The sequence below is a fragment of the Microcaecilia unicolor genome, chromosome 6 (assembly GCF_901765095.1).
Source record: "Microcaecilia unicolor chromosome 6, aMicUni1.1, whole genome shotgun sequence".
Classification (NCBI taxonomy): domain Eukaryota; kingdom Metazoa; phylum Chordata; class Amphibia; order Gymnophiona; family Siphonopidae; genus Microcaecilia; species Microcaecilia unicolor.
The window spans coordinates 233089295-233115241 of NC_044036.1; the positions used below are offsets into that span (position 1 = coordinate 233089295).

General features: G+C 44.2%; 1 protein-coding gene across 1 annotated transcript in view; it reads left to right on the plus strand.

Annotated features, from left to right (window-relative positions):
• The window catches only part of PNPLA7 (patatin like phospholipase domain containing 7), a 2530065-nt gene that overhangs the window by 2268243 nt on the left and 235875 nt on the right, over window positions 1–25947 (plus strand). Inside the window, exon 32 of the mRNA XM_030206608.1 lies at window positions 10305–10453. Coding sequence (XP_030062468.1) covers window positions 10305–10453 — 149 coding nt within the window. The remainder of the gene's footprint in view (window positions 1–10304; window positions 10454–25947) is intronic.

A 25947-nucleotide genomic window follows, 5' to 3' on the forward strand; every position in this document is an offset into this window, starting at 1 on the left:
CTAGTTATCCAAGGCAAGTGAGGCAGAGGACTGTTATTCCGAGTCTGATTTGGACTGCTCCTGGGTTTCTGAGGAAGAGCCAGAAGTTCTTCCTATACCTTCCTTCAGATCCCTCTCCACTACATGAGAGGAAAAAGTCTCCGCCTGAGTCTTCCCATTTAAGTGCAAGTTGAGGATGATCCCATAGCAGAAATGTTGGAAATCCTTGATTTTGATGCCCCTCCTGTGACGGAACCCGTTCATAACTCCCCTCTCGGCTGATTCTATGTATACAGTTCAACATGTTCTCATATTTGAGAATTTCCAGCTAACGCACTACTCTGTGGTCATTGAATCCACTCTCAACAAAGCCAAGAGTTCTAAGTCTCACTCCTTGGTGCCTCCAGGGAAGGATGCTCGAACTTTGGATTCTTTTGGAAGGAAAGTGTTTCAGAATGCTATGCTATCCTCCTGCATACATTCTTACTAGCTCTTCATAATCATATACTTGAAGTCCTTGGTGATCAGTGTGGCAGATTTTGCAGACAATCTGAGCAGGCTGCATAGCTCTGCCAGTTAGTAACCAAGCAGTGGGAGTTCCCGAAGCACATGGCCTGGGCAACCTATGATGCTTTTGATGTGGCATCCAGGGCCTCTGGGTAAAGGAATGCACAAACTCACCTGGGTGCATTCTTCTGACTTAGAACCAGCTGTTCAAGAGCAACTGGCGGATGTTCCCTGCTGGGGTGATAACCTTTTCAGTGACAAGGTGGAGGAGGTTGTCGACTTCGTCATGAAGCATGCTGATACCAGCAAGTCACTATCCTGGCCCAATTCTGCTGTACACAAAAAAACCAAAAAAGGAAAAAGAATTTCCATAGGCAAACACTAGTTCAAATCAAAAGGAGTGGAAGGTACCAGGATAAAGTCCAATATAAACCAAAGAATCATTTTATTCTTTTAAAACCAGTGGGAGTAATCACAGTGCACATATGCCTTCGTCAGGGGACCTGTCAAAGTTACACAAGTCTCAAAACATGGCCTGTGTTGGGATTTTTTGTCAAGTGCATCCTGTATATTGCATGCAAAGATTGTATTGTGATTACTCCCACTGGTTTTATGTTTAAATCATTTTTATTGGTTTACAGACTCCAAAAACCATGTAATAACTTTAGTACATCTATTAACCATCTGTTAACCGTCCATTTTCATTATGTCCCCAAACTCCCCCCCTTCCCCCCCCCCCCTTTTTTCCAAAACTTCCTTATTCTTGACATTCTTTCTCTGTGTATTATTGTATGCTATTATAAGTTCAAAAGATAACTGCGTGCTGATGGGGTTAGAGTGTTCCAAAATGGGGTCCACCGCTGCTGAAATTGTACTCCAATTTGCGAATCGATATCAGTCACACCCATTCTTTCCATGCGTAGCATTCACAACATGCGTGTCCTCCACTGCTGTAATGTCGGGCCTCTTGTCGATAACCACTCTGTTAATATGACTTGTTTGCCCACAACAATAGCACGTTGGACAAATGATGTAAAGCCTTTAGCTGTGGGGCAGCTAGTTATTAGATGACCAAACAAAAGGTTTGGATTGTAAGTCCAACATTGTTTCCAAAGTGAATTTACATATTTGATGAGTTTTTTCCAAACTCTCTCCACTTCTCTGCACTGCCAAAACATGTGCCCCAAGTTTGCTCCTTCTGCTCTGCATTTCGGGCACTCCCCCCAGGGAGAGAGTCCCATATAAAATGCTCGTTTGGGGGGCACATGCACGCGCAGCACGAACTTGTATTGTAATTCCCAATGTATGGACTGATATGTAATTTGTCTTATTGACAGCACATGGGACCTAATCTGGGCTGCACTAATTTCAGTGTGGAGATCTATTGTCCACAGTCAGGCCAAACGCGAGTAATCTGGCTCTTCTGCTATGTCTTTTATGTGGCGGTGGTGGTAAGATAGGGGCACCTTCTGCTGGGCTCCAAGGGAGAATGCCGATGATAATTCTTCTTGCACATCTTCTGCCAAGGACTCCCAAGGCAGTGAGGTCACATAGTGCTTCAATTGCTCATAAAAGAATTTTTCGTTTTGTAGTATCCCATATTTTGTTTGTAATTCAGTAAATGGCTTTATGTGTCCTTCTCTATTAATTGCCTGCAATAAGTATTTCATCCCCCGCCTCTTCCACCTATGGAACACTGTATATATCTGTCCCAGAGCAAATGCTACATTGTCACAGATTGGAAGGTATGGCGTCACTTTCGAGGAAAAGTGGTGGAGTTTGCAAATCCATTTCCAGACTGCCACTGCACAGGGCATAATCCTTGTCTGTTTCAAAACACGAGGCACTGGCGTCCCAGAAGAATGTAAATAATTGATAAAATGAATCCCCTTTGTGAACTCAAGTTCCAGTGGAGTGTCTGTGAAATCTTTTGTGCCTCGGAACCAGTCATTAATGGCCCTCATACCACTAGCAATATTTAAATATCTTATGTTCATCAGCCCCAGTCCACCATATTCCACTGGCACACAGAGTGTGGTAAATGCGAGACGAGCTTTTTTGCCCCACCAGAGGAATTTCTGCGTCATGGCCCTCAACTTTCGTTCATGAGTGTTATTTAGGTATAATGGCAACATTTGCAAAACATATAACCACCTGGGAGCTATGATCATGTTAAATCGGGCAATGCGGCCCAATAACAAAAGAGGGAGCCCGGCCCATGCCTTAAGGCTAGTTTCTGTCTCCCTCAAAAGTCTATTAATGTTAAGATCATACAAATTATTGAATCACTACTCCCAAGTACCTTATATGGTCCTTCGCTTGCTGAAAAGGGAACCTGTCTCCCCAGTTTCTCCCCTCATCTGCTCCAATTCCCATCGCAATTGACTTAGACAAATTTAATTTAAACCCAGAAAGTTGTCCATACTGTGTAATTTTATCTAACAGTTCTTTTACAGACCGCCCTGGACCTGTCAGGGTCAACAGAAGATCATCCGCGTATGCCAGCACCTTGATACACTGAGTCCCTATGGAAACGCCACTAATTTTATCTTCCTCTCAGAGTGCACACAGTAGAGGCTCTAAAGATAATACAAAGAGCAAGGGCGAGAGGGAGCAGCCCTGCCTAGTGCCTTTCTCTATCTTAAACACACTTTCACGGAGTCCATTGACCAGCACTCTTGCTGTGGGGTGAGAGTACATGGATTTGAGCGCTTGTAAATACCATCCTGAAAATCTCATCTGACCTAATATACAAAATAAATAATCCCATCGGACCTGGTCAAATGCCTTTTCGGCATCTAAGGCAACAACCAGTGCTGGGCACATTTCCTCCGAGCAGGTTGCCATAGCCAGTAGTAGCCTACGTACATTTTGTGTTGCTTGTCTCTGCAGCACAAATCCTACCTGTTCTGGACCTATTAGATTAGGTAAAATATCCGCCAACCGGTTAGCTAGTATTTTAGCAAGTAATTTTATATCGACGTTCAACAACGATATTGGCCGGTAGGACTCCACTCTATCCACTCCTTTCCCAGGCTTGGGGATCAGCGTGATTAGCGCCTCATTAGCATACTGAGGAAACTGACCCCGACGAATCACACCCTCATAGTAATCCAGCAAGGCCAACAACGCACTGGGGGGAAGCAATTTGTAATATTCCCCCGTAAACCCGTCAGGGCCAGGTGCTGACCAGAGTTTCTGGGATTTAATGGCCTGCTACAATTTGGGCATAGTCAGTGGGGCATTTAATTTTTCTACTTCTAGGTCCGTTAACTTGGGTAAGCTAAGTCTCGCTAAGAATGTTTGCATTTGCTGTTTAGATTCCTGTGGGCTGGCTGCATATAAATCTGAAAAGTATTCGGTAAACATCTGCCCTATACCTTCTGTGGAGTTGGTGAGCGTCCCCTGTGCGTCCCGCAAAGCAGGTATCGCCCGGGATCCTCCCCAATTTCTGATAATCCTTGCTAAAAGGGCTCCTGATTTGTTCCCAAACCTTTGCAACCGATATTTGTAATAAAGGGATGACTGTGTCGCTCGCTCATGTAGTAAAGTGTTCAATGTGGTCTGTATTGCTTTTAGCTCATCCAATGTTGTCTGGTTGGGCCTACTTGCATGTCTCCTTTTTGCCCTCTGAAACTTTTGCTCTAACTGCAAGATACTCGCCAATCTTCTCTTTTTCCTCCTACTGCAATAGGCAATAATATCCCCTCTTAGAACTGCCTTTGAGATGGCCCAGAATACACTAGTTCGATCCCGAGCGTACTCACTATTATTCCTTTCATAGTCTTCCCATTTTTTACATAAAAATGTCTTAAAGTGTAAATCATTATATAGAAACGTTGGAAATCTCCAGCCCTCACCTCCTTGCTTATCTACAGACATCTCCAGATCTAGCCAGATTATAGCGTGATCTGAGATCTTCTCAGGTCCCACCTCTGCGCAGTAACCATGGGGAATAATGATCGCTCTACCATTGTATGGTCTAGTCGTGTCATCGTGCCATGGGCTCTGGATCTATGAGTATATTCTCGCTCGCCTGGATGTAATATTCTCCATGCATCGACTAAGTCCAACATTCTTTTGAATGTGAAAAACTCTTTACGCCTCTGCCCCGAGTAATAGGAAGATGAAGAGCTTGTGGTGTCTTGTTGCGGGTCTGAGACTAAATTAAAATCTCCCACCACTATTATTTTTACGGTTTTATATTGTAAACATCTATTAGCTAACCCACTAAGAAAACTGGGTATGTGTTCGTTCGGGCCATATAGATTTACTAATAAGAATTCAAGCCCTTGAAGCCACATTTTTACAACAAGATATCTTCCATGCTTTCCTTGCTCAAGCACCTTAATGGTACATGATATTCCTTTCCTAACTAGGATGGCTAGGCCCCCCCCCCCCACGCCACCGTGCTGCTACTGAGTGGCACTTTCCTACCCAGCTTCTACGCAATTTTGAGTGTTCAATATCGTTCAATCGTGTTTCTTGTAAGCAGGCCACGTCTGCCCTATGCCTGTTTAGAGCTTGCAGTATTTTTGCTCTTTTTTTGGGGTTGCTAATGCCCCCCACGTTCCATGATATTATCCGGGCTGGCATACTATAATCTCCTCACCTCCACCCAGAGAATCCAGCGCGGTCTGTTTCAACTGGTTCCTCATAGATTTAGGGCTTTCCCCTTGGTCCCTCCGTACCCCAATTTCTCCCCCTGATCCATCTGCTTTTGTCTGCCATAAAACCGTCCACAGCATACAGAAACTTACAAAACTACAGGAAATCCCTGTCCCCCCCAGCCTTCCCTTCCCCTCCAAATAACCCACTCCCTCCCCTTAATATTCAGGGGAAGAATTAAAGATCCCGTGCTGTGCCTGGGGTCCCCACCCCACCTATGAGCAGTAACAGTAAACATCATATTAAAAACTATGCAGTTGATCTCATCAAACCTTCTGGTACCTTATTTATTCACTGGCCTCAGAGCCAGATTACAAGGATTCAATGATGTTATGGTCTACCAAATATTTTTTAGCTTCAATCTCTGAGTTAAATGTCTGCCATATGTCTTTTATCATGACTCTGAGCCTCGCTGGGTACTGCACTGCAAAGCGGATCTTTTTCGCTACCAGGGCTGTGCAAAACGGATGATATTGCCTCCGCCGCTCTTGTACGTCTGCTGAGAAGTCTTAGAAAATCAGAACGTTCCTCCCGTTATGCTTGAGTGAGTCTCTTTTAAGTCTGAACTCCCACTGGTTTTAAAGGAATAAAAGGATTATTTGGTTTATCTTGGACTTTGTCCTGGTGTCTTCCACTCCTGCTATATCATCTTCCAGGAGGTATTCATGCTCTGCCTAGGAAACCCTATTACTCTGAAAGGCATAGGGGCCTCCTGCCCTTCCCAGTTGGCCCACAGCTTTCACTCCTGCCCAAGTTAGCAGGCTCAAAAGTAACAACCAGCTCCCCAGTCAAAGCCAGGGATGAGTTTTTGACTGGCTCCAAGAGATCATAGACACAGTAAAAGTAGCCACGCTAAGCAGCCTGCCAGTAGGAGAGAGGCTGAATTTTCTTTTCCAGGTCAGGTGGACCCTTGTACCCTCAGACTGGTGGGTCCTCAAAATAGTTCATATGGCATACGCCCCTCATTGGTGAAGTCTCCCCCCAAATTGCCCAATGAGAGAATCTAAATTAAACTCTCAGCACCAGGAACTGCTTCTATAGGAGCTCTCTTTCCTTTTACAGGCCAATCTGGTTGATCCCATTCCACCGTGGGGAAAAATGAAAGGGATTTTACTCCCAGGTACTTCCTGGTGCCCAAAAAGAAAGGAGGCTTTTGTCCCATCCTAGACCTAAGGGCCCTGAACAAGTATCTTGCCAAAGAAAAGTTCAAGATGGATTCCCTAGGCATCTTAATCTCAGTGATTCAGGAAGAACATTGGCTACGCTCTCTGATGCTTATACCCACATTCAGATACTTTCCAGTCACAGGAAGTATCTTAGATTCAAAGTGGGGAAACACCACTTTGAAGGAGTAGCCTAGTGGTTAGTGCAGTGGACTTTGATCCTGGGGAACTGGGTTCAATTCGCACTGCAGCTCCTTGTGACTCTGGGCAAGTCACTTAACCCCCCATTGCCCCTGGTACAAAATAAGTACCTGAATATATGTAAACCGCTTTGAATGTAGTTGTAAAAACCTCAGAAAGGCGGTATATCAAGTCCCATTTTCCCTTTCCCACTATCAGTACTGCATTCTCCTTTTTGGCTTCTCATCAGCTCCCAGAGTCTTAAAAAATTTCCTGCAGTAGTTGCAGTATTGCTATGCAGACTGATAATTCACGTGTTTCCCTACCTGAACGACTGGTGAATAGCACATCAGAGGAAGGAGCTCAAGAATCCACGTCCACAATTATTTGGGTGTTGGAGCTACTAGGGTTTGTTGCCAACTACCCATTGTCCCACCTGCTCCTCATCCAAAGATTAGAGTTCATAGGAACCATGCTAGATACGTTTCGGGCCTGGGCCTTCCTCCCAGATCAGTGTGTAGATGCCTTAGTCCTCATCATGCTTCAGATCCACCAGAACTAGCAGGTCACGGCTTGGAAGATGTCGAGATTGCTAGACCACATGGACTCCACTGGTAATGTGACACCCATGGCATGTCTCCATTTGTTGTAGTGGTTCCAGACCTCTGAGAACCTAGCGGATGTCTTTGACATCATGTCTGTACTGCAAAAGTCTCTCTTGTGGTGGATGATTTCACCCAATTTGATGCAGAGACTTCCATTCCAAATTCTCACCCCCAGAAGACATTGACAATGGATGCATCCAACCTGGGTTTCACAGTCAAGGTAAATGGTCCTCCCAGGAGAATCAGTTGCACATCAACCTCCTGAAGCTTTGAGCAGTATGGAACACTCTAAAGACTTTCAGAGATCGGCTGATGACAAAATTATTCTCATTCAGACAGACAACCGGGTTGCAATATACTATATCAACAAGCAGGCATGTACGAGATTGCACCTCTTGTATCAGGAAACACTCGAGTTTTGGACCTGGGTATCCAAGCACAACATGGTGCTCAAGGGGTCAGGAAGAAAGTAGTCTGGTGGACAGGCTTAGCAGGGTGATGCAACCCCATGAGTGGTCACTCAATATGGGCATAACCCAGAAGATCTTCCGAGAGTGGAGCACCCCCTTGGTGGATCTCTTCTCTATTCATCTGAAAAAAAATGTCCCTCAGTACTACTCCAGACTAAGCTCACATGGCAGACTTGCCTTGGATGTCTTCCAGGATTCTCATTGCGCCTTATTGACAGATCTGGTTCCCTCTGCTTCTTGTTAGCCTCCGGAGACACATGGAGACTGGACTGCTTTCTGATCTTCATCACCCAAAACAAGGAGTCACTTCTGCATCCCAGCTTCCAAACCCTGCCCTTCACAGCTTGGATGTTGAGAGGTTAGTAGTTTAGTCTCTCTACTTGCATGAAGGTGTCTCCTGAGTCCTGCTTGCTTCCAGAAAAGATTCCATTAAGAGGTTATATCATTTTAAATGGAAGAAGTTTGCAATCTGGTGTGAGGGCAGGGCCTTAGATCCTTTTTGCTGTCCTATACAAAAACTGCTTGAGTAACTTCTACACTTGTCAGAGTCTGGTCTCAGGACCAACTCTGTTAGGGTTCAGATCAGTACAGCTGGCTCTTACCATCAGCATGTGGAAGGTAAGCCCATTATAAGAATATAAGCATTGCCATACTGGGACAGTCTGAAGGTCCATAAAGCCCAGTATCCTGTTTCCAACAAAAACTGCATTGGCCAATTCAAGTCACAAGTAGCTGGCAAGATCCCAGAACAGTAAAGCAGATTTTATGTTGCTTGTCCTAGAAATAAGCAGTGGATTCACTCTGTACCTCCTTTAGTTGTTTGATTCATGAGAGGTTTGCTGTTACTCAAGTACCCAATCAAACCTCCCACAGTTTCATGAGATCTCAGTGTCATTCTTACCCAGTTGATGAAAACTTGATTTAAGCCACTGGATACCTACCACGTGAAATTTTGGACCTGGAACGTTTTATTCTTGGTGGCATTCACTTCCTCTCACTGTGAGCTTCAGGCCTAGTAGCTGATCCACCTTAAACGAGATTTCATCACAACAAAGTAGTTCTCCACAAACATCTAAAGTTCCTTCCTAAGGTAGTGTTGGAGTTTCATCAGAACCAGTCAATTGTTCTGCCAACATTTTTACCAAAGCCCCATGCTGGTAAAAGTGCACTGCACACATCTTGGACTGCAAGAGCACCTTAGCTTTTATCTGGAGCAGACTAAAGCCCATAGAAAGTCCACCCAGCTTTTTGTTTCTTTTGATCTTGGGATCTTGCCAGGTATTTGTGACCTGGATTGGCCACTGTTGGAAACAGGATACTGGGCTTGATGGACCTTTGGTCTGTCCCAGTGTGGCAATACTTATGTACTTATGATTCTAACAAGATGGGGACAGTCATCAGTAAACAGTTGCTTAGTGGACTGCATCTCCTTTATGTATGCCCAAACTGAGCTGACTCTTGAGAGTCATGTCATGGCTCATAATGTCAGAGGCATGGCTGCTGCATTGGTAGCCCACATGAGATCAGCCTCAATAGAAATTTGCAGAGTTGCAACGTGGTCATCAGTCCACATCTCACTGTTGCTTTGAGTAAACTTCCCAACATGACAATTGGTTTGGTCAGTCGGTCCTTCAGAATTTATTTGGGACATAGAATCCAACTCCCCCCCCCCCCCCCCCCCGGCACATTGGGTGTCTGTTCCACACTGTTCAAAAAAATTTAAACTTACAACAACAACAACAAAAATGTCCTAGGCCTTAGCCTATTGCAGGCCTTGATTTCCCCCTCCCCCCCTTTTTTTTGTTTCCATCAGCCTGGAAGCTAGGGATTCCAATATGTGATAATGCTGTCCTGTTTGTCCTTGGAGAAAACAAAGTTATTCAACTGTAGTGGGTGTTCTCTGAGGACAGCAGGACACATTCTCACATGCCTGCCCACCTCCCCTAGGAGTTGTGTTCTATTAGCTGTGGTAATAGACTGGCTGGTCTCATGCGGCAGCGACAGATGGAAAGACATGCATGCATGCGCAGGTACAGTTCAAAAAGCTTCTAGAAAGAAGCTGGGAAGTTGCTGTGCGAGGGCCCCATCAGATGACGTCACCTACATATGAAAATATGTGTCAAACTGTCCTCGGAGAACATCTGCTACAGATGAGTAACTTTGCTTTATTTGGATGCACCCAGGGACATGGTTTGCATGGAGCAGGGACAGAATTGGGGTGTGCCTGTGTCTCGGGGGGGGGGGGGTGGAGGTGGAGAGGAGGACAGTTTTAACCAGTTAAATTTAATCAGCTGACTCCCAAAGTTAACTGATTAAACCTTTCGAATAGTGAGACTTGTGTATTTATATAGGAGGTTTATTTTTTTTTTAATAAGTTGAATTATTTCAGATTTTATTCATAAGTGAAAAATGTCAGCTGTATCTTTCAAATATGGGCACTGATATGTAGTTAACTCTCTTTAGGTTTGTTGGTGGTTTATACTCTGGTTATAATAAAATCAATAAAGAAATGTTAAAAGATTTATTATTAAAAAGAAGCATTCAATGTCTTTTTAAAAATAATTTCATTTCTGGGTTGATTTTGAATGATCTTTTCTTTATTTAAACGCAACTAACTTAACTGCTCAGTTCTAATATTCATAACGAGAGAGAGGTGGAGGAGTGGAAGAATTTTGGAAAATATTCTCTTCACCCAGCTCTGGCATTAATTGTATTGATTTGTCACCCATCAGCGGACGTGGCGAGATCAATGGGAGCAAAAGTCGTGCTAGCCATTGATGTAGGAAGCAGGGATGAGATGGATCTCTATAACTATGGGGACGCTCTGTCTGGATGGTGGCTACTTTGGAACAGGTGGAATCCCTTTGTGGAGAAAGTCAAGGTGAGAAAGCGTTATATCCAAATTCTCAGTTTCTAACTGTGAGATTTACATTTGCAAAGTAAAAGCATATTTAGAACAGAATCATGTTATTGCATTCTTTGTAGAGCATTAATAATTAAGTATTAACCCTTAGATTTAGCACTTAACATACCAAGTTGGAAAAAAATTATACAAAAAGGGTCAAGAATGTCTGTCTGTGTGAAGGCAAAACAGCAATTTCTCCAAAAATTTAACAGAATGAGATGAAACTTTGCATGAGGGAAAAAACGGTAAAAACTGCTTGAGTAACTTCTACACTTGTCAGAGTCTGGCCTCAGGACCAACTCTGTTAGGATTCAGCTCAATACAGTTGGCTCTTACCATCAGCATGTGGAAAGTAAGCCCATTATAAGAATATAAGAACAGCCATACTGGAGTTTCAAGATGGCGGCACGTTAATCCCGCGGCAAACCTTCTCCTGTGAACGTTGCAAGTAAGTCTGATTTTCTTCTTCCAAAATGTCTCATACAAAGCAAAAAGGTATGGTCAGAACCGCTGCCTCATCAGTTAGAACTTCCTCACCCTTGCAATGAAGCATTGAAAGTTTTGCTCTGAGAACGCCAGACCAAAATGCTGGGAGGCGCCCTGCTGTCCCCTTGGGAGGAGACCTTCGGGGCTTAGGGCTGGATGTTACCTTATCCCCTCCGGTTCTCAATCCACCGCCTCCACCCGTAGGACCCCTCTCCCAATTGGAGATTCCTCCATCGGAAGTCAATGCTGGAGGAACTCTGGAACGAGGCACTGAGGAGAGTCGATCTAATGGAGGTTTGGGATCTTCAGACCCACAAACCCAGCTTAGAGCTCTACTAACAAAACCGGAGACGGTTACACTTGAGAGCATTTGGGAAGCTCTCCATTAAACTTGATACCAAACTGACCAACTCAACAGAAGAGATTGCCACTTTAGTGAGTACTATTGATTCATTTTCCAAATCTTTAGACGCTATCAAAAAAGACTCTTATAATCAAACGGTTGAACTTAAAGAAGAGGTAAAAAAATTACAAGAATTTTCAATAGCGTCCATAAAAGATAAAAATTGGACTCACAGAAAAATCGAATAGATTGAAAATTATAATTGCAGGTTGAACTTACATTTTCTGAAGTTTCCTAAATTTATGGGGACTACTCCTCTTGATGCATTTAAGAAGAACCTGATAGAAAATTAGAAATATTCCCCAGAACTTATTCCTCCAATCAATCGTGTATATTATATCTCAAATAAGAAAAAAACAGATGCAGATCTAGATATGAAGTCACAGACAGAAAAAAAAGGATCAAGAAAAACTGAATCTGACTGATAGTAACATAACATAGTAACATAGTAGATGACGGCAGAAAAAGACCTGCACGGTCCATCTAGTCTTCCCAACAAGATAAACTCACATGTGCTACTTCTTGTGTATACCTTACCTTGATTTGTATCTGCCATTTTCAGGACACAGACCGTAGAAGTCTTGCCCAGAACAGATATTCTTGAATCATCCGTTTCTGAAATTTCTGATCGTATGACTTTGTTTCCTTTATATTCGAACAAGACTTAGAAGCGATCAAACGCTTATTTTTTTAGAAATTCACAACTCTTGTTGTATGGTGAAAAGATTTGGATATATATGGATGTTACAAAACAAACTCAGGATAGAAGAAGAGTTTTCCTAAGTATTAGAAAGGATGTTTTGGCAATAGGGGCTTCATTCTATCTTAATTACCCTTGTAAATGCGTAGTAAAATATTTAGGGCTTAAATATATCTTCTTCGATCCAGAATATTTAAGAACCTTTGTAAATGATAAAAAGTTCGGAACAGTTTGGTATCATTGATTAAGATTAAGTTATAGAAATATGTCTGAGCTTTGTGTTAAGCAATATTCATGACTTTATACCTAAGCAATATTCATGACTTTATACCTAAAGTTTGTCTCTTGAACAATGATTATACTCCACCCCTAATTAGTGGTCTAAAGAAGACTAATAATAATTTTTCCTGTATTTTTTTATTTTCTTCCTTCTTTTTTGCTGTAAATTGCAGAAATGTTTGTCTGTTTTGCTTGTCAAGTATTACACTTGTAAAGTTAATTTGTAAATTTGCAAAAAGAAAGAAAAAAAAAAAAAAAGAACAGCCATACTGAGTCAGACCAATGGTCCATCTAATCCACCAATCCCAGGGCAAGCAGTGGCTTCCCCTATGGCCATCTCAATAACAGTTTATGGACTTTTCCTCCAGGAACTTGTCCAAACAGAAGGCGTTTGACAAAGTACCTCATGAAAGACTCCAGAGGAAATTGGAGAGTCATGGGATAGGAGGTAGTGTTCTACTGTGGATTAAAAACTGGTTAAAAGATAGAAAACAGAGAGTAGGGTTAAATGGTCATTATTCTCAATGGAGAAGGGTAGTTAGTGGGGTTCCCCAGGGGTCTGTGCTAGGACCGCTGCTTTTTAACATATTTATAAATGATCTAGAGATGGGACTAACTAGTGAGGTAATTAAATTTGCTGATGACACAAAGTTATTCAAAGTCGTTAAATCTGGGCGTCTAAATGGCAGATGACGTTTAATGTGAGCAAGTGCAAAGTGATGCATGTGAGAAATAAGAACCTGAATTATAGCTACGTCATGCAAGGTTCCACGTTAGGAGTCATGGACCAAGAAAGGGATCTAGGTGTCGTCATTGATGATACGTTGAAACCTTCTGCTCAGTGTGCTGCTGCGGCTAAGAAAGCAAATAGAATGTTAGGTATTATTAGGAAAGGAATGGAAAACAAAAATGAGGATGTTATAATGCCTTTGTATCGCTCCATGGTACGACCGCACCTCGAATATTGTGTTCAATTCTGGTCGCCGTATCTCAAAAAGGATATAGTGGAATTAGAAAAGGTGCAGAGAAGGGCGACGAAAATGATAAAGGGGATGGGACGACTTCCCTATGAGGAAAGGCTAAAGTGGCTAGGGCTCTTCAGCTTGGAGAAAAGGCGGCTGAGGGGAGATATGATAGCGGTCTGTAAAATAATGAGTGGAGTGGAATGGGTAGATGTGAAGCGTCTGTTCACGCTTTCCAAAAATACTAGGACTAGGGGGCATGCAATGAAGCTACAATGTAGTAAATTTAAAACGAATCGGAGAAAGTTTTTCTTCACACAACGTGTAATTAAACTCTGGAGTTTGTTGCCAGAGAATGTGGTAAAGGCGGTTAGCTTAGCGGAGTTTTAAAAAGGTTTGGACGGCTTCCTAAAGGAAAAGTCCATAGACAGTTATTAAATGGACTTGGGGAAAATCCACTATTTCTGGGATAAGCAGTATAAAATGTTTTGTATCTTTTGGGATCTTGCCAGGTATTTGTGATCTGGACTGGCCACTGTTGGAAACAGGATACAGGGCTTCATGGACCTTTGGTCTTTCCCAGTATGGCAATACTTATGTACTTATTTTTAAAACCCAGATATACTAAGGACTGTTACAACTTCCTCCAGCAGTGAGTTCCAGAGCTTATAGCTATTCTTTTGAGCGAAAAAATATTTCCTCCTATTTGTTTTAAAAGTATTTCTATGTAATTTCATTGAGTGTCTCCTGGTCTTTGTACTTTTTAAAAGAGTGAAAAATTGATTCACTTCTACCTGTTCTACACTGCTCAAGATTTTATAGACCTCAATCATATCCCCTCTCAGCCATCTGTTTTTCAAGGTGAAGAGCCTTAACCTCTTTAGCCTTTCCTTATATCGGAGCAGTCCCATCCCCTTTATCAGTTTGGTTGCTGTTCTTTGAACTTTTTCTAATTCCGCTGTGTCTTTTTTTTGAGATACGGCGACCAGAATTGAACGCTTGGGAGGGCTCTAGCATGTCTTAACACCGGTCTTTACCCTTGCTGTATAGCTGGTGGTGATCCCCAGCTGAGGACTTCCTCCAAAAACGGCCAGAACTCCCTTCTACCAATCTCCTCAGTCAGTGACAGCATCCTTGAGCCACCAACAACTAAGCGTGCATGGGGTGCTAGAATTAGTGGTTTAGGGACCTTGCTGCTGCCTGCCAAGCTTGGTAAAAGGGAGTTCTGGCCACCTGCAGAGAAAGTCTTTAGCTGACAGAGTGTGGGGATCCTCATTAGCTAAAGTATTTATATTTCTCCGAGGACAAGCAGGCTGTATTATACTCAGAAGTGGGTCTGTGATCCGTGCTGGCCTACGAACTGGCATTTCACATAGCAAAAAAGTTTGCTAGAGCCTTCTGAGCACGCCGTGTGAACGCGCTCCTCATTTCTTTTTCTTCCGCGCAAGGAGCGACAGTGTTTTTCTGTGGCTCCTCTTGTCTGCCTGGGAAAAAGCCTTGACCATTTTTTCTGTAATTGGTGGGTGCAGTCCGCCCCGGGTGCACGCCGCTGGGGGGGTTGCCGCGCGTCTGTCAGCAACGCTGATTCCCTGCTCCCTCTGCCCCAGAACAGGTTACTTCCTGTTCTGGGGCAGAGGGAGCAGGGAACGAGCGAAGCCAACAGGCGTGCGGCACCCCCCAGCAGGTAAAAATGCACCCGGGGGGGGGGGGGGGGTCCTTTTGCTGGGGGGAGGTGTCGCGCTGCACCTGGGGGGGGGGCGCATCGGCGATCCGCCCCAGGTGTCAGCCACCCTAGGAACGCCACTGCTCCTTTTGTGCCCTTTTTTCTCGGCATAATCGAGACCTTTGATTTAGCTGGTTCTGTCTTTCTGTCTTCCCTTCCATGTCATCGAAGACACCCAGCAGCTTCAAGCGTTGTACTCGGTGCAACAGGACCATCTCAGGCACAGATACTCATTCCTGGTGTATCCAGTGCCTTGGGCCCGACCATAATCCAGCTCATTGTGTCCTTTGTCTTCGTACTCAATTGGCTCAGAAGCCCAGAGAGAAAAACTTCTTGGGGGCTTGGTCTGGTCCTTCGGCAACGACAAAGGCATCGAGGTCGGCGACTTTGATATCGGCATTGTGAGTGGAGGTAGGCATGGCTGCTGAGAGGCCACAACACGCTGGGAGTAGTGAAGCATCGAGTACGTCTCCACCCTTCTTGAGGTCTCCTGCTATGCAGGCCCCCCGGGACCATCCATCGTCGGACCTGACCCCGAGGTGATGTGGGGATTTGATGTCGTCCTCGATGGCACCGAGGAGTGTCGGTGAGGTGCATCAGGCGAAGGCTAAGAAGCACCGACAACGTTCTCCTTTGACGCATGGTGCTGGGAGCTCCGGGGCGCTGAGGGCTTCGGCACCCGAGAAGCATCGGCATCGAGAGGACCGCTCCCCCTCCATACATGAGGTGCCGATGCGTCGGCCTCTCAGCAGTCCGGTTCCTGCTCCCGAGCCTCAGGCAACTCTGCCACAGACTGCTCCACCGCCCCACCCCCAGCCTTCTCTGATGGCGGCTCTCGACGAGCGCATACGGGCCTTGCTTTCACAGCTCCTGGAAGGACTGCTGCGCCAATCTGCTTTGGCGTTGGGGGTGCTTGCTGCGCCAATCTGCTGCAGCTTTGTCTGCCCCTCCATCCATGGTGGGGCCCCCAAGTTTGGTGCCGCTTGCGGCTCCGGTATCGGCGGCCACCCAGGTTGACTCCCCATTGACGTCGGTGGAGGAAGCTTCGCCACAGTCCTTGTGGGGGTCAGCCCCTCGGCATCACCATTGAGACCACGGGTCTTCGGTGTTGAGGCGGGTTCAGTCTCGGAGGTCACTGAGGGAAGTGCTTTCCGACATTGAGAACAGTGGTCGTGGGAGTCAGAGGAAGACCCAGGTACTTCTCCTCAGATGAGTCCATGACGCCTGGCGTTTTTCTATCACTATAGTTATACTCATTTTCCCTCATTGGTATATTTAAACAATTTCTTATTTAATAAATATACATTTCTTCGGACACACACAACAGTTATTTTCAATATTATTAAGTTGAGTTTGCTTCACTAAATGCCAGGAATCATGGACGTCATCATTGACGTCACTAGGCTATACACATTTATACCAGGGCCTGTAGCACTCATTCTGTTTAACTTTACGGACTCCATAACTGAAGGAGAGCATTTTTTCACTTGACTGTGTGCGAAGGTAAGCGGTTTTTTACATAATATGCCTAAATGTAGCCCTAAAACACACCTAATTTAACTGTTAGACTCTCCAATTATATGTTCCGTTTTTCTTTGATCGCATAGATAGTGGCGTTCTTCTGTATTTATCAATGACAGTTTTTGTTATATGCAGTCTATTTATGCACTTAAGCTCACATGCTGTCATTAGTGGCTCCGCATTGAGACAGCCATTTCATAATTAATCAAGATCGTTTTTCCCCTCCTTTTTGCACTACACCTTTCTGATCTGTGTTGATACCAATGGCCTTATAGACCTTATTACCACAATAGATATAAGTCCCTTCAAACACACAAGGAGTTACCAGAAAGATATGTATTCCCTGTTAGGATTATCACTCACTAGTTGCATATGTGTCTGATGATGGGATTATCATTCATCCACTAGATGGACACTACTTTGTAAATATATAAAACCAGGAGAAATCTGCCTAAACACAGATACTGAATATTTATACTATCATGTCGATAGCAAGTTGCTATGTATTTTCTCTAGACCATTTTTCAGTCCCATTATTACAGCATCGTTATTATAATTGTGTTTTCAAATGCATTAATTTTTTTATTTTTATTTTTGTTACATTTGTACCCTGCGCTTTCCCACTCATGACAGGCTCAATGTGGCTTACATGGGGCAATGGAGGGCTTGCCCAGAGTCACAAGGAGCTGCCTGTGCCTGAAGTGGGAATTGAACTCAGTTCCTCAGTTCCCCAGGACCAAAGTCCACCACCCTAACCTCTAGGCCACTCCTCCACTCCATACATACTACAGCCACTATATATTATTGCTAGAACCGCTATTTGTTGTTTTTCAGCAAATTCCATTGCCAATTATCTGGAACATCAAAATGATTACAAATTTGTGCCCGTTCTCTGTATTAACATCACCTTCTACCGCCACTGCACATTATTGCTACAACCGCTATCGGTTTTTTAAGTGGATTTCATTGCCAATTATGTAGAATATCGATATGATTGTAAATGTTTGCTCGTTTTTTGTGCTAATATGATATGTATCTCCAGAGGGAAAATACACCGTTGCAGCATATTGCTTCCAACATTCCTATTGAGTCAAACAGCATTGCCGCATGTTGTTCCTGCTACTCTTTGCGGTGAGCCTAATTTTAGTTCAATCACTGATCAAGATTATACTTTACTACTCATATTCATCCTTTAATATTTATTTATTTATTTAGGCATTTATATCCCACACTTTCCCGCCCATGGGCAGGCTCAATGTGGCTTACATTAGTTCAAAAGGCTAACAGCAGTATAAAAGGACACTTCAATCTAGTAATAGACAAACAGACACATTAAGGGCGAGGTAGTTGGTGGGGAGAGAAGTTAGAAAGGAGGTAAGGAATGCAGTATGGTCGCATAACATAATGGGTCAGGAAACATTAAGGCAGTGCGGAGCTGCAGTGTAAGCTGCCCTGAATAAAGCGGTCTTCAGGGAGATTCTGAAAGCCTGTTGTTCGGAGGTAGCTTTTACTGTGTTTGGTAAACCCAGGGCCGGTCTTAGGCAGAGGCGACCGAGGCGGCCGCATAGGGCCCCGCGCGGCGTGCCTCACCTCTGCCTCGCCGACCACGCTCACCTGCCCTCCACCCATGTCCCGCGACGCGAGTCTCCTCGTTCCCCTGCTGCTCCCCCTCCCTCCAGCCACCTGAGACCCCTCCCGTCTGACCCCCCCTCCCCGACCCGCCAAACGACCCTCTTCTGCCGCCCGCACCTCACCTGACCCAACCCAGCATTAAAAAAAAAACCTCCATGCGGCGGTGCCGGTGCCTCGCGTCTGAGAGAAGAAAACTCGCTTCGTCGTTGGCCAGCCTTCCCTCAAGTCCCGCCCTTGCGGAAGTTACATCAGAGGGCGGGACTTGAGTTTTCTTCTCTCAGACGCGGGGCACCGGCACCGCTGCTTGGAGGTTTTTTTAAAATGCTGGTTCGGGTGAGGTGCGGGCAGCAGAAGAGGGTCGTTTGGCGGGTCGTGGAGGGGGGGGGTCAGACGGGAGATGTCTCAGGTGGCTGGAGGGAGGGGGAGCAGCAGGGGAACGAGGAGACTCGCGTCGCGGGACATGTGTGGAGGGCAGGGGGGACGGGGGGGGTTACTGGACATAGGTGGATGGCAGTTGGCAAGGGGGGCAGGAGGGTCGCTGGACATGGGGTGGATGGAGGGGAGGGGGGCTTCTGGACATGGGTGGATGGCAGGGGAGGGCATAGGGGACAGGGGGGTTGCTGGACATGGATGGCAGGTGGGACAGGAGGGTCACTGGACGTGGGTGGATGGCAGGGGAGGTGGGTTCTGCACATAGGTGGATGGCAGGGGAGGGCAGGGGGCACAGGAGGGTCGCTGGACATGGTTGGATGGCAGGGAAGGGCATAGGGGACAGGGGGGGTTGCTGCACATGGATGGCAGGGGGCAGGAGGGTCACTGGACATGGGTGGATGGCAGGGGAGGGGGTTTCTGGACATAGGTGGATGGCAGGGGAGGGCAGGGAGGACAGGAGGGGCGCTGGACATGGGTGGGTGGCAGGGGAGGGGGGTTTCTGGACATAGGTGGATGGCAGGGGAGGGCACGGGGCACAGGAGGGTCTCTGGACATGGGTGGATGGCAGGGGAGGGCATAGGGGACAGGGTGGTTGCTGGACATGGATGGCAGGGGGGACAGGAGGGTCGCTGGACATGGGTGGATGGTAGGGGAGGGGGGTTCTGGACATAGATGGAGGGCAGGGGGCACAAGAGGGTTGCTGGACATGGGTGGATGGCAGGGGAGGGGGTTTCTGGACATAGGTGGATGGCAGGGGAGGGCAGGGGGCACAGGAGGGTCGCTGGACATGGGTGGATGGCAGGGGAGGGGGTTCTGGACATAGGTGGAGGGCAGGGGCACAGGAGGGTCGCTGGACATGGGTGGATGGCAGGGGGGGTTTCTGGACATAGGTGGATGGCAGGGGAGGGCAGGGGGCACAGGAGGGTCGCTGGACATGGGTGGATGAGGGGAGGGGGTCTCTGGACATAAATGGATGGCAGGGGAGTACAGAGGGGACAGGGGGGTTGCTGGTCCTAGATGGATGGCAGGGGGGACAGGAGGGTCGCTGGACATGGGTGGATGGAGGAGAGAGAAGAAATGCTGGACATGGATGGAGGCGAGGGAAGAGTGAGGAAGGAGATGAGGTGAGGGAAAAGGAAGAGAGGAGAAAAAGTGCACATGGATATAGAAAATAGGCAGAAGCTGGATCCACTGGACAGTCAAGTCTGCGGAGGACCCAGCTTTTACTTACGGATGTAGGGCAAGAATTGAAGAAGAAAGGCGGAAAGTAAAGAAATAAATGGAAAGGAAGCCCTGGAAATGGAGTTAAGAGGACAGATAGCAGCACAATCGGATACTGAGCCAGCATGATCAGAAAAACAAAGTCACCAGACAACAAAGGTAGAAAAAACTATTTTATTCAGGATTTATTAATTAGAATATGTTAGTTTTTGGAAATGTGCATCTGTGATATTTTTCATGTAAGTTTTAATTTTTGTAGTATTGCTACATACTGAGTCTGACTTCTTGAGGTAACTTTCCAGTTCAGTATTTTGCAGTCATGTGTTTTTCAGGTGTGATCAAGGAAGGTGTAGTATTCTGCTAGCGTATAGTTTGAATCCCTTTTTGTTTGTTTTTTTTCACTAGATTGTGCACTGGTGTTTTAGAGCCCGGTGTAATTACAGTTGCCTTTCCACGCCACGCATAAGGTTGTAGCTCGTTCTGTCCTTGGAATTAGTGCTGTTTATGGTTTGTTAAGGTTATGAGTGTGTTTTTGCACACGTTTGTGTATAGTGTTTTGCAGTGGAGAGATTGTGTGTTGGCCTTACTAAGGTGGCACCAAACATTGGAAAGGGTGTAGAGCCTAAATCATGACACACTATCTCTAAAAGGGTGTTTTGTGGCTCTACATGAGAATTGTGATATTATGATCCCTTGCTAGCTTCATATTGTTGATAATCTGCATTTTCCGTATGGCTGGTATATTGGTGTATAAGGTATTAATTGTGACTTTTTTTTTTACTTATTTTTTTTCTGTGTGTTGTCAGACAATTATGGATGACAGAGTTGGAGTCTTCTTGAGTCAGAGAGTTGTGGTATATATTTTAAAACAATTTTAGTACCTTGGTGGTCTATATGTTTTTATATTGTACATTATATTTTACATATCACTTTATTTTATTGTATATCTTTTCATTTCATTTTTATTTTATTGCATATATGGGTTACAGAGTAATAGGGGAATTTGAAAGTACTGAATCTTTTCTTAATATTTTTCCTTTATTCTCCTTTGTTATGAGAATTGGAACTACTAATTGTAGTGGACTTGAACTGAATAATTTCTGGGGAGGGGAGGTTTCATGATAGCATTGTGCTTATTATTTCAATCAGTTTTTTGTACAAGTTTAGCTTCATTTGTCTTTATTTGAAATTTCATAAATAAAAAAATGTTCTAAAAATGGAATAATTTTATCAATGGGGTGGAGCTAGGGCAGGGGCGGGGCTACGGTGGGGCAGGGCTATGGTGGGGGTGGGGATAGGATGGGGCCCCACCAAATTGGTCTGCATAGGGCCCCGCACTTGCTAAGACCGGCCCTGGGTAAACCATTCCACAAACGTGCACTGATGTAGGGAAAGGTAGATGCGTGGCTGGTTTTATACTTGAGGCCATTGCACGAGGGGTAGTGGAGATGTAAATAGGATTGGGAAGATTTCCTCAAGTTCCTTGGTGGCAAGAGGATAAGATTATCCATATAAGCTGGAGCTTTGCCGTACACCAAGGTGCAAATTTTGAATGTTAGACATTCCTTGACAGGTAGCCAGTGCAGTTTTTCTCGTAGTGGTCTGGAGCTGACGAACTTCGATTTACCATAGATCAATCTTGCAGCAGTATTTTGGGCAGTCTGTAATTTTTTAAGAAGTAGTTCCATGCACCCTGCATAGATACCATTGCAGTAATCAAGATGACTCAAAACAAGAGACAGCACTAAATTGCAAACTAACTTCTCTAGGGAAAAAAGGTTTTATACGCTTCAGTTTTCAAAGAATACTTTTTTCACGGCTACATTAGTGTGATCTACTAGAGTTAGATTTCTGTCAAGTGTTACTCCTAGAATTTTCAGAGACGTAGAGATTGGCAGGTCAAGCCCAGGTGCAGTTAAGGTGGTAGGATTGTACTTGTTGTAAGGTGATGTGAGTAGAAGGCAATGAGTTTTCTCTGTGTTGAGCTTCAATTTAAAGGAGTTCGTCCAGGCACGTACAGTTTGTAACCCAATGCTGATGGCAGCTATTTTAGCTAAGTCTTATTTGAAAGGAATGTAGATGGTGATGTCATCCGCATAAATGAACGGTTGGAGACCAAGTTTAGAAAGAGCTGCGGCTAGAGGAATGAGCATCAAGTTAAACAGTGTAGGAGAAAGTGGCGAACCCTGTGGTACACCACAGACAGCTGGCCAAGAAGGCAATAAACTTCCTCCGGAGATGACTCGGTAGGTTCTGGTGGTCAGGAAGCCCTTCAACCAATTCAGTACATTGCCACTGGTCCCGAAATAATCAAGGAGCTGCAGTAGAATAGTGTGGTTCACCATGTCGAAGGCACCTGACATGTCAAATTGCAGCAATAGAATGCTTTTCCCGACAGCTATCTCCCGCTTGAAGTTTGAGAGTAGTGTGACAAGCATCGTTTCTGTACTATGGAGAGGGCAGAAGCCTGACTGCGATTCATGGAAGATGTGGAACTTTTCCAGGTACTCATTGAGTTCTTATTCACCATGCTCGCCATCAATTTCACAAACAACGGGATCGATGCTATTGGCCGGTAGTTGGTGATTTCCTTGCTACTTTTCTTGACGTCTTTTGAGATGGGGGTGAGGAGGATGTTTCCAGAGGCTTCAGGGAAGATACCGCTACTAAGCATAAAGTTAAAATGCTGCATCAGATCAGAGATGAAGCAGGGAGGAGCACATTTAAGTAGATAGTTTGGGCAAATATCCAATTTGCAATATTTACTGGAAAATCTGCGCAGTTCCCATTTAACAGAGTCAGCTGTAAGAGGTGTAAAGAGTGAAAATGTGTGATCGGCTGGATACTCCCCCAGGCTAGGGTCTAGGCCGCTGAGAAAATCACTTATTCCGACATTGTTCTGTGGCAGAGAGCACTGCAACTTTATGACTTTGTCTTTAAAACAGTTTGCCAGATCTACTGCAGTTGGGGCACCTATACTACTAGTTGTAATCGGTGCGGTATCAGTTTGTGGATGTAAAAGTAGAGTTGTCTCAGGTCTGCATAATCCGGGCCAATTTGGATTTGTAAAAGTCCTTTCTAGATTGCCTAATAGCGTTCTTGTATTTCCTGTGAGACTGCTTCCATGCAAGGTAGTGCTGATCATCCTTTCTTTTTCGCCACGCTCTTTCTAGCCTTCGCGTATTGGTCTTGAGTTCCTTGAGACCGTCGTTAAACCATGGCACTACGGTTTGCCGTTTTGCTGTCTTAGTTCTGATCGGAGCAATGGTGTCTAAAATGTTCCTGCATCGTTTGTTCCAGGCAGAAATGAAGTTTACTGAGTCCACCGGGGCTCAGGCCAGACAGTCTCGTAGATAGAATTCCAGAATGCCACGGGGTCAATACGTCTTCTCGTACTATATGTGATAACACAACCCTAATTCAAGTTCCTCTCTATAAATAGTTGTACTATATATCTACTCAGTCTTCAACAACTGTTATAAACATAACAAATCTTTATTTAACCAATCTTTTACATATAAATAACTCACCATATGTCATCTAAAACACCCCCAATATACGTCCATTCATTCAATCCATTCAACCATATATACATGCCATAAAACCTATTACAACAACATGAATAACTCCAAATGATCCTAGTATCCCAAAGGTATTTATCTGTTCTCGTCCTGTGTGAATTTTCTATAACCAGAATGTTCTTAACAGTTCATAAACACTTATCTCTTCCCTCTTTTCTTCTTTGTTGCTTCGTATTTATGTACTTCACCCTTCTTTCAAAACGAAACCAATTTCAGTCTTTAACTTCAAAGTGCAATCCCTTTAGGCATCCATACTCATTTGGTAGTCAAAATTCCATAAGGTGCTGATATTATCGGGCAACATCCACATCCTTAAATCGGCTTACACTTGTCCATTGAGGCTGTATTACTCTGACCCTGACTCTGACTCTGATGGGTCAGAGTAATACAGCCTCAATGGACAAGTTTTATGGCATGTATATATGGTTGAATGGATTGAATGAATGGACGTATATTGGGGGTGTTTTAGATGACATATGGTGAGTTATTTATATGTAAAAGATTGGTTAAATAAAGATTTGTTATGTTTATAACAGTTGTTGAAGCTCGTACTATATGTGGCGTGGTTTTGGGCGCGCCGGTGAACCTTACCCAGCCAAGAAATAGCACAGTGCAACTGATTTTGGTCCGACCATGGAATTGCCAACCAAGTAATGCTGGTTAGTTGCAGGTTAAGGCTGTATGCCAATTTGTGTGAGAGGAGGTCAAGAGTATGGTCTTTGGAATGGGTTGCCTGATGATTCCAAGCCGTAAGGTCCCAAGAGTGGAGAAAATCCAGGCAGGAACGCGTGCTTAACAAAGTAGAATTTTCTAGGTGTAGGTTAATATCTCCTAAGATGAGCACGTTGGGGCTTGCCATGCAGATGCTAGAGATGAAATCCATAAAGGCAGGTTGAGCAGCATTCCAGTTGCTAGGTGGTCTATAAAAAAGGATACAGGTCAGTTGATCATGCAAGGCTTTTTTATGGATCCTGAGTGATGCAATGTGAGATGTATAATACAAGCTGGTTGCTTGTCAATTTAAGGTCATCCTATTATGAGATACATCAAAATATACACCATTATGACTATTTTATGGTTTTATGAATGTATTTTTTTTAAATTTCTTTATTTATAAATTTGCGTTTACATCCATAAACATAAGAATATCAGAAATCAGACTAATATGTAAAAAGAAACTTACAACCAATTTGGTTTAAAGTGTAAGATACTTGATTTACATTTGTCCCCAATAAATGGATCAAGATACTAGGAAATATTAAACTTATAAAATAAGGAAAAAATTAATTATAACAGTAGGGGCAGCCCGGGTGTCTACTGCCGACATTAGCGCGCTCTAATTAGGGAGGCAAGACAACAGGTGATTTAACATGTTCCTTAGATGAGATGAATTCTAACAATTTCAAAGGGGAAAAAATATGTAATTATTCAATTCATAAGTTACAAAGTTTTACAAGGAAATTTTAACATGAAAGTAGCACCCAATTTAAGTACTCTAGTTTTATACAACAGAAATTCTTTCCTCCTTTTTTGGGTACTTCTTGCCATGTCTGGAAAAATTTGAATTTTTTGCCCCAAAAACAAATCATTTAAATGGCGAAAATACTACTACTACTACTTAACATTTCTAGAGCACTACTAGGGTTACGCAGCGCTGTACAGTTTAACAAAAAGGACAGTTCCTGCTCAAAGGAGCTTACAATCTAAAGGACAAAATGTCAAGTTGGGGCAGTCTAGATTTCTTGAATAGAGGTATAGAGGTTAGGTGCCGAAGGCAACATTGAAGAGGTGGGCTTTGAGCAAGGATTTGAAGATGGGCAGGGAGGGGGCCTGGCGTAATGTTATTTCTGTCGAGTTCAAGAGCAAAGGACACAATCAATGTAGTCCTCTCTGTAACAAGTTCCAGAGGGTTCTCAAGAAACTCAGTTAAATTTAAATCTGGAGGAACCTGTGGTTGCTCTCTAAGTTGTTTCTCAATCCCTACTACTACTACTATTACTTAACATTTCTAGAGCGCTACTAGGGCTACGCAGCGCTGTACAAATTAATAACTAAGGACGGTCCCTGCTCAGAAGAGCTTACAATCTAAAGGACGAAATGTCAAGTTGGGGTAGTCTAGATTTCCTGAGTAGAGGTGTTGTGATTAGGTACCAAAAGCGACATTGGGTCCTCGTTATAGGGGGATATCCCTCCATAGGAATCCCCAATATCTCTCTGAAATACTTTTTAAGTATATCCATAGCTGAGATTAAAGGTGACTTGGGAAAATGCAAAAACCTCAGGTTATTCCTCCTTCCATTATTCTCCAAATATTCTATTTTTCTTTCTTGAGTTTCTTTATCTTTAATCAAAGTTACCGTTAAATTCTTTAGTTGTTTAACTTCATTTTCAACCATCCCTATTTTTTCTCTATGTTCTTGAATGTCTGTAGACAGATTTTGGCAAGTCTGTTTTAATTCCTTAATTTCGCCATTGATAGAGACATTCATCTGTAGTAATGTTTTGTTCACCTCCCACAATGTTTCCATTG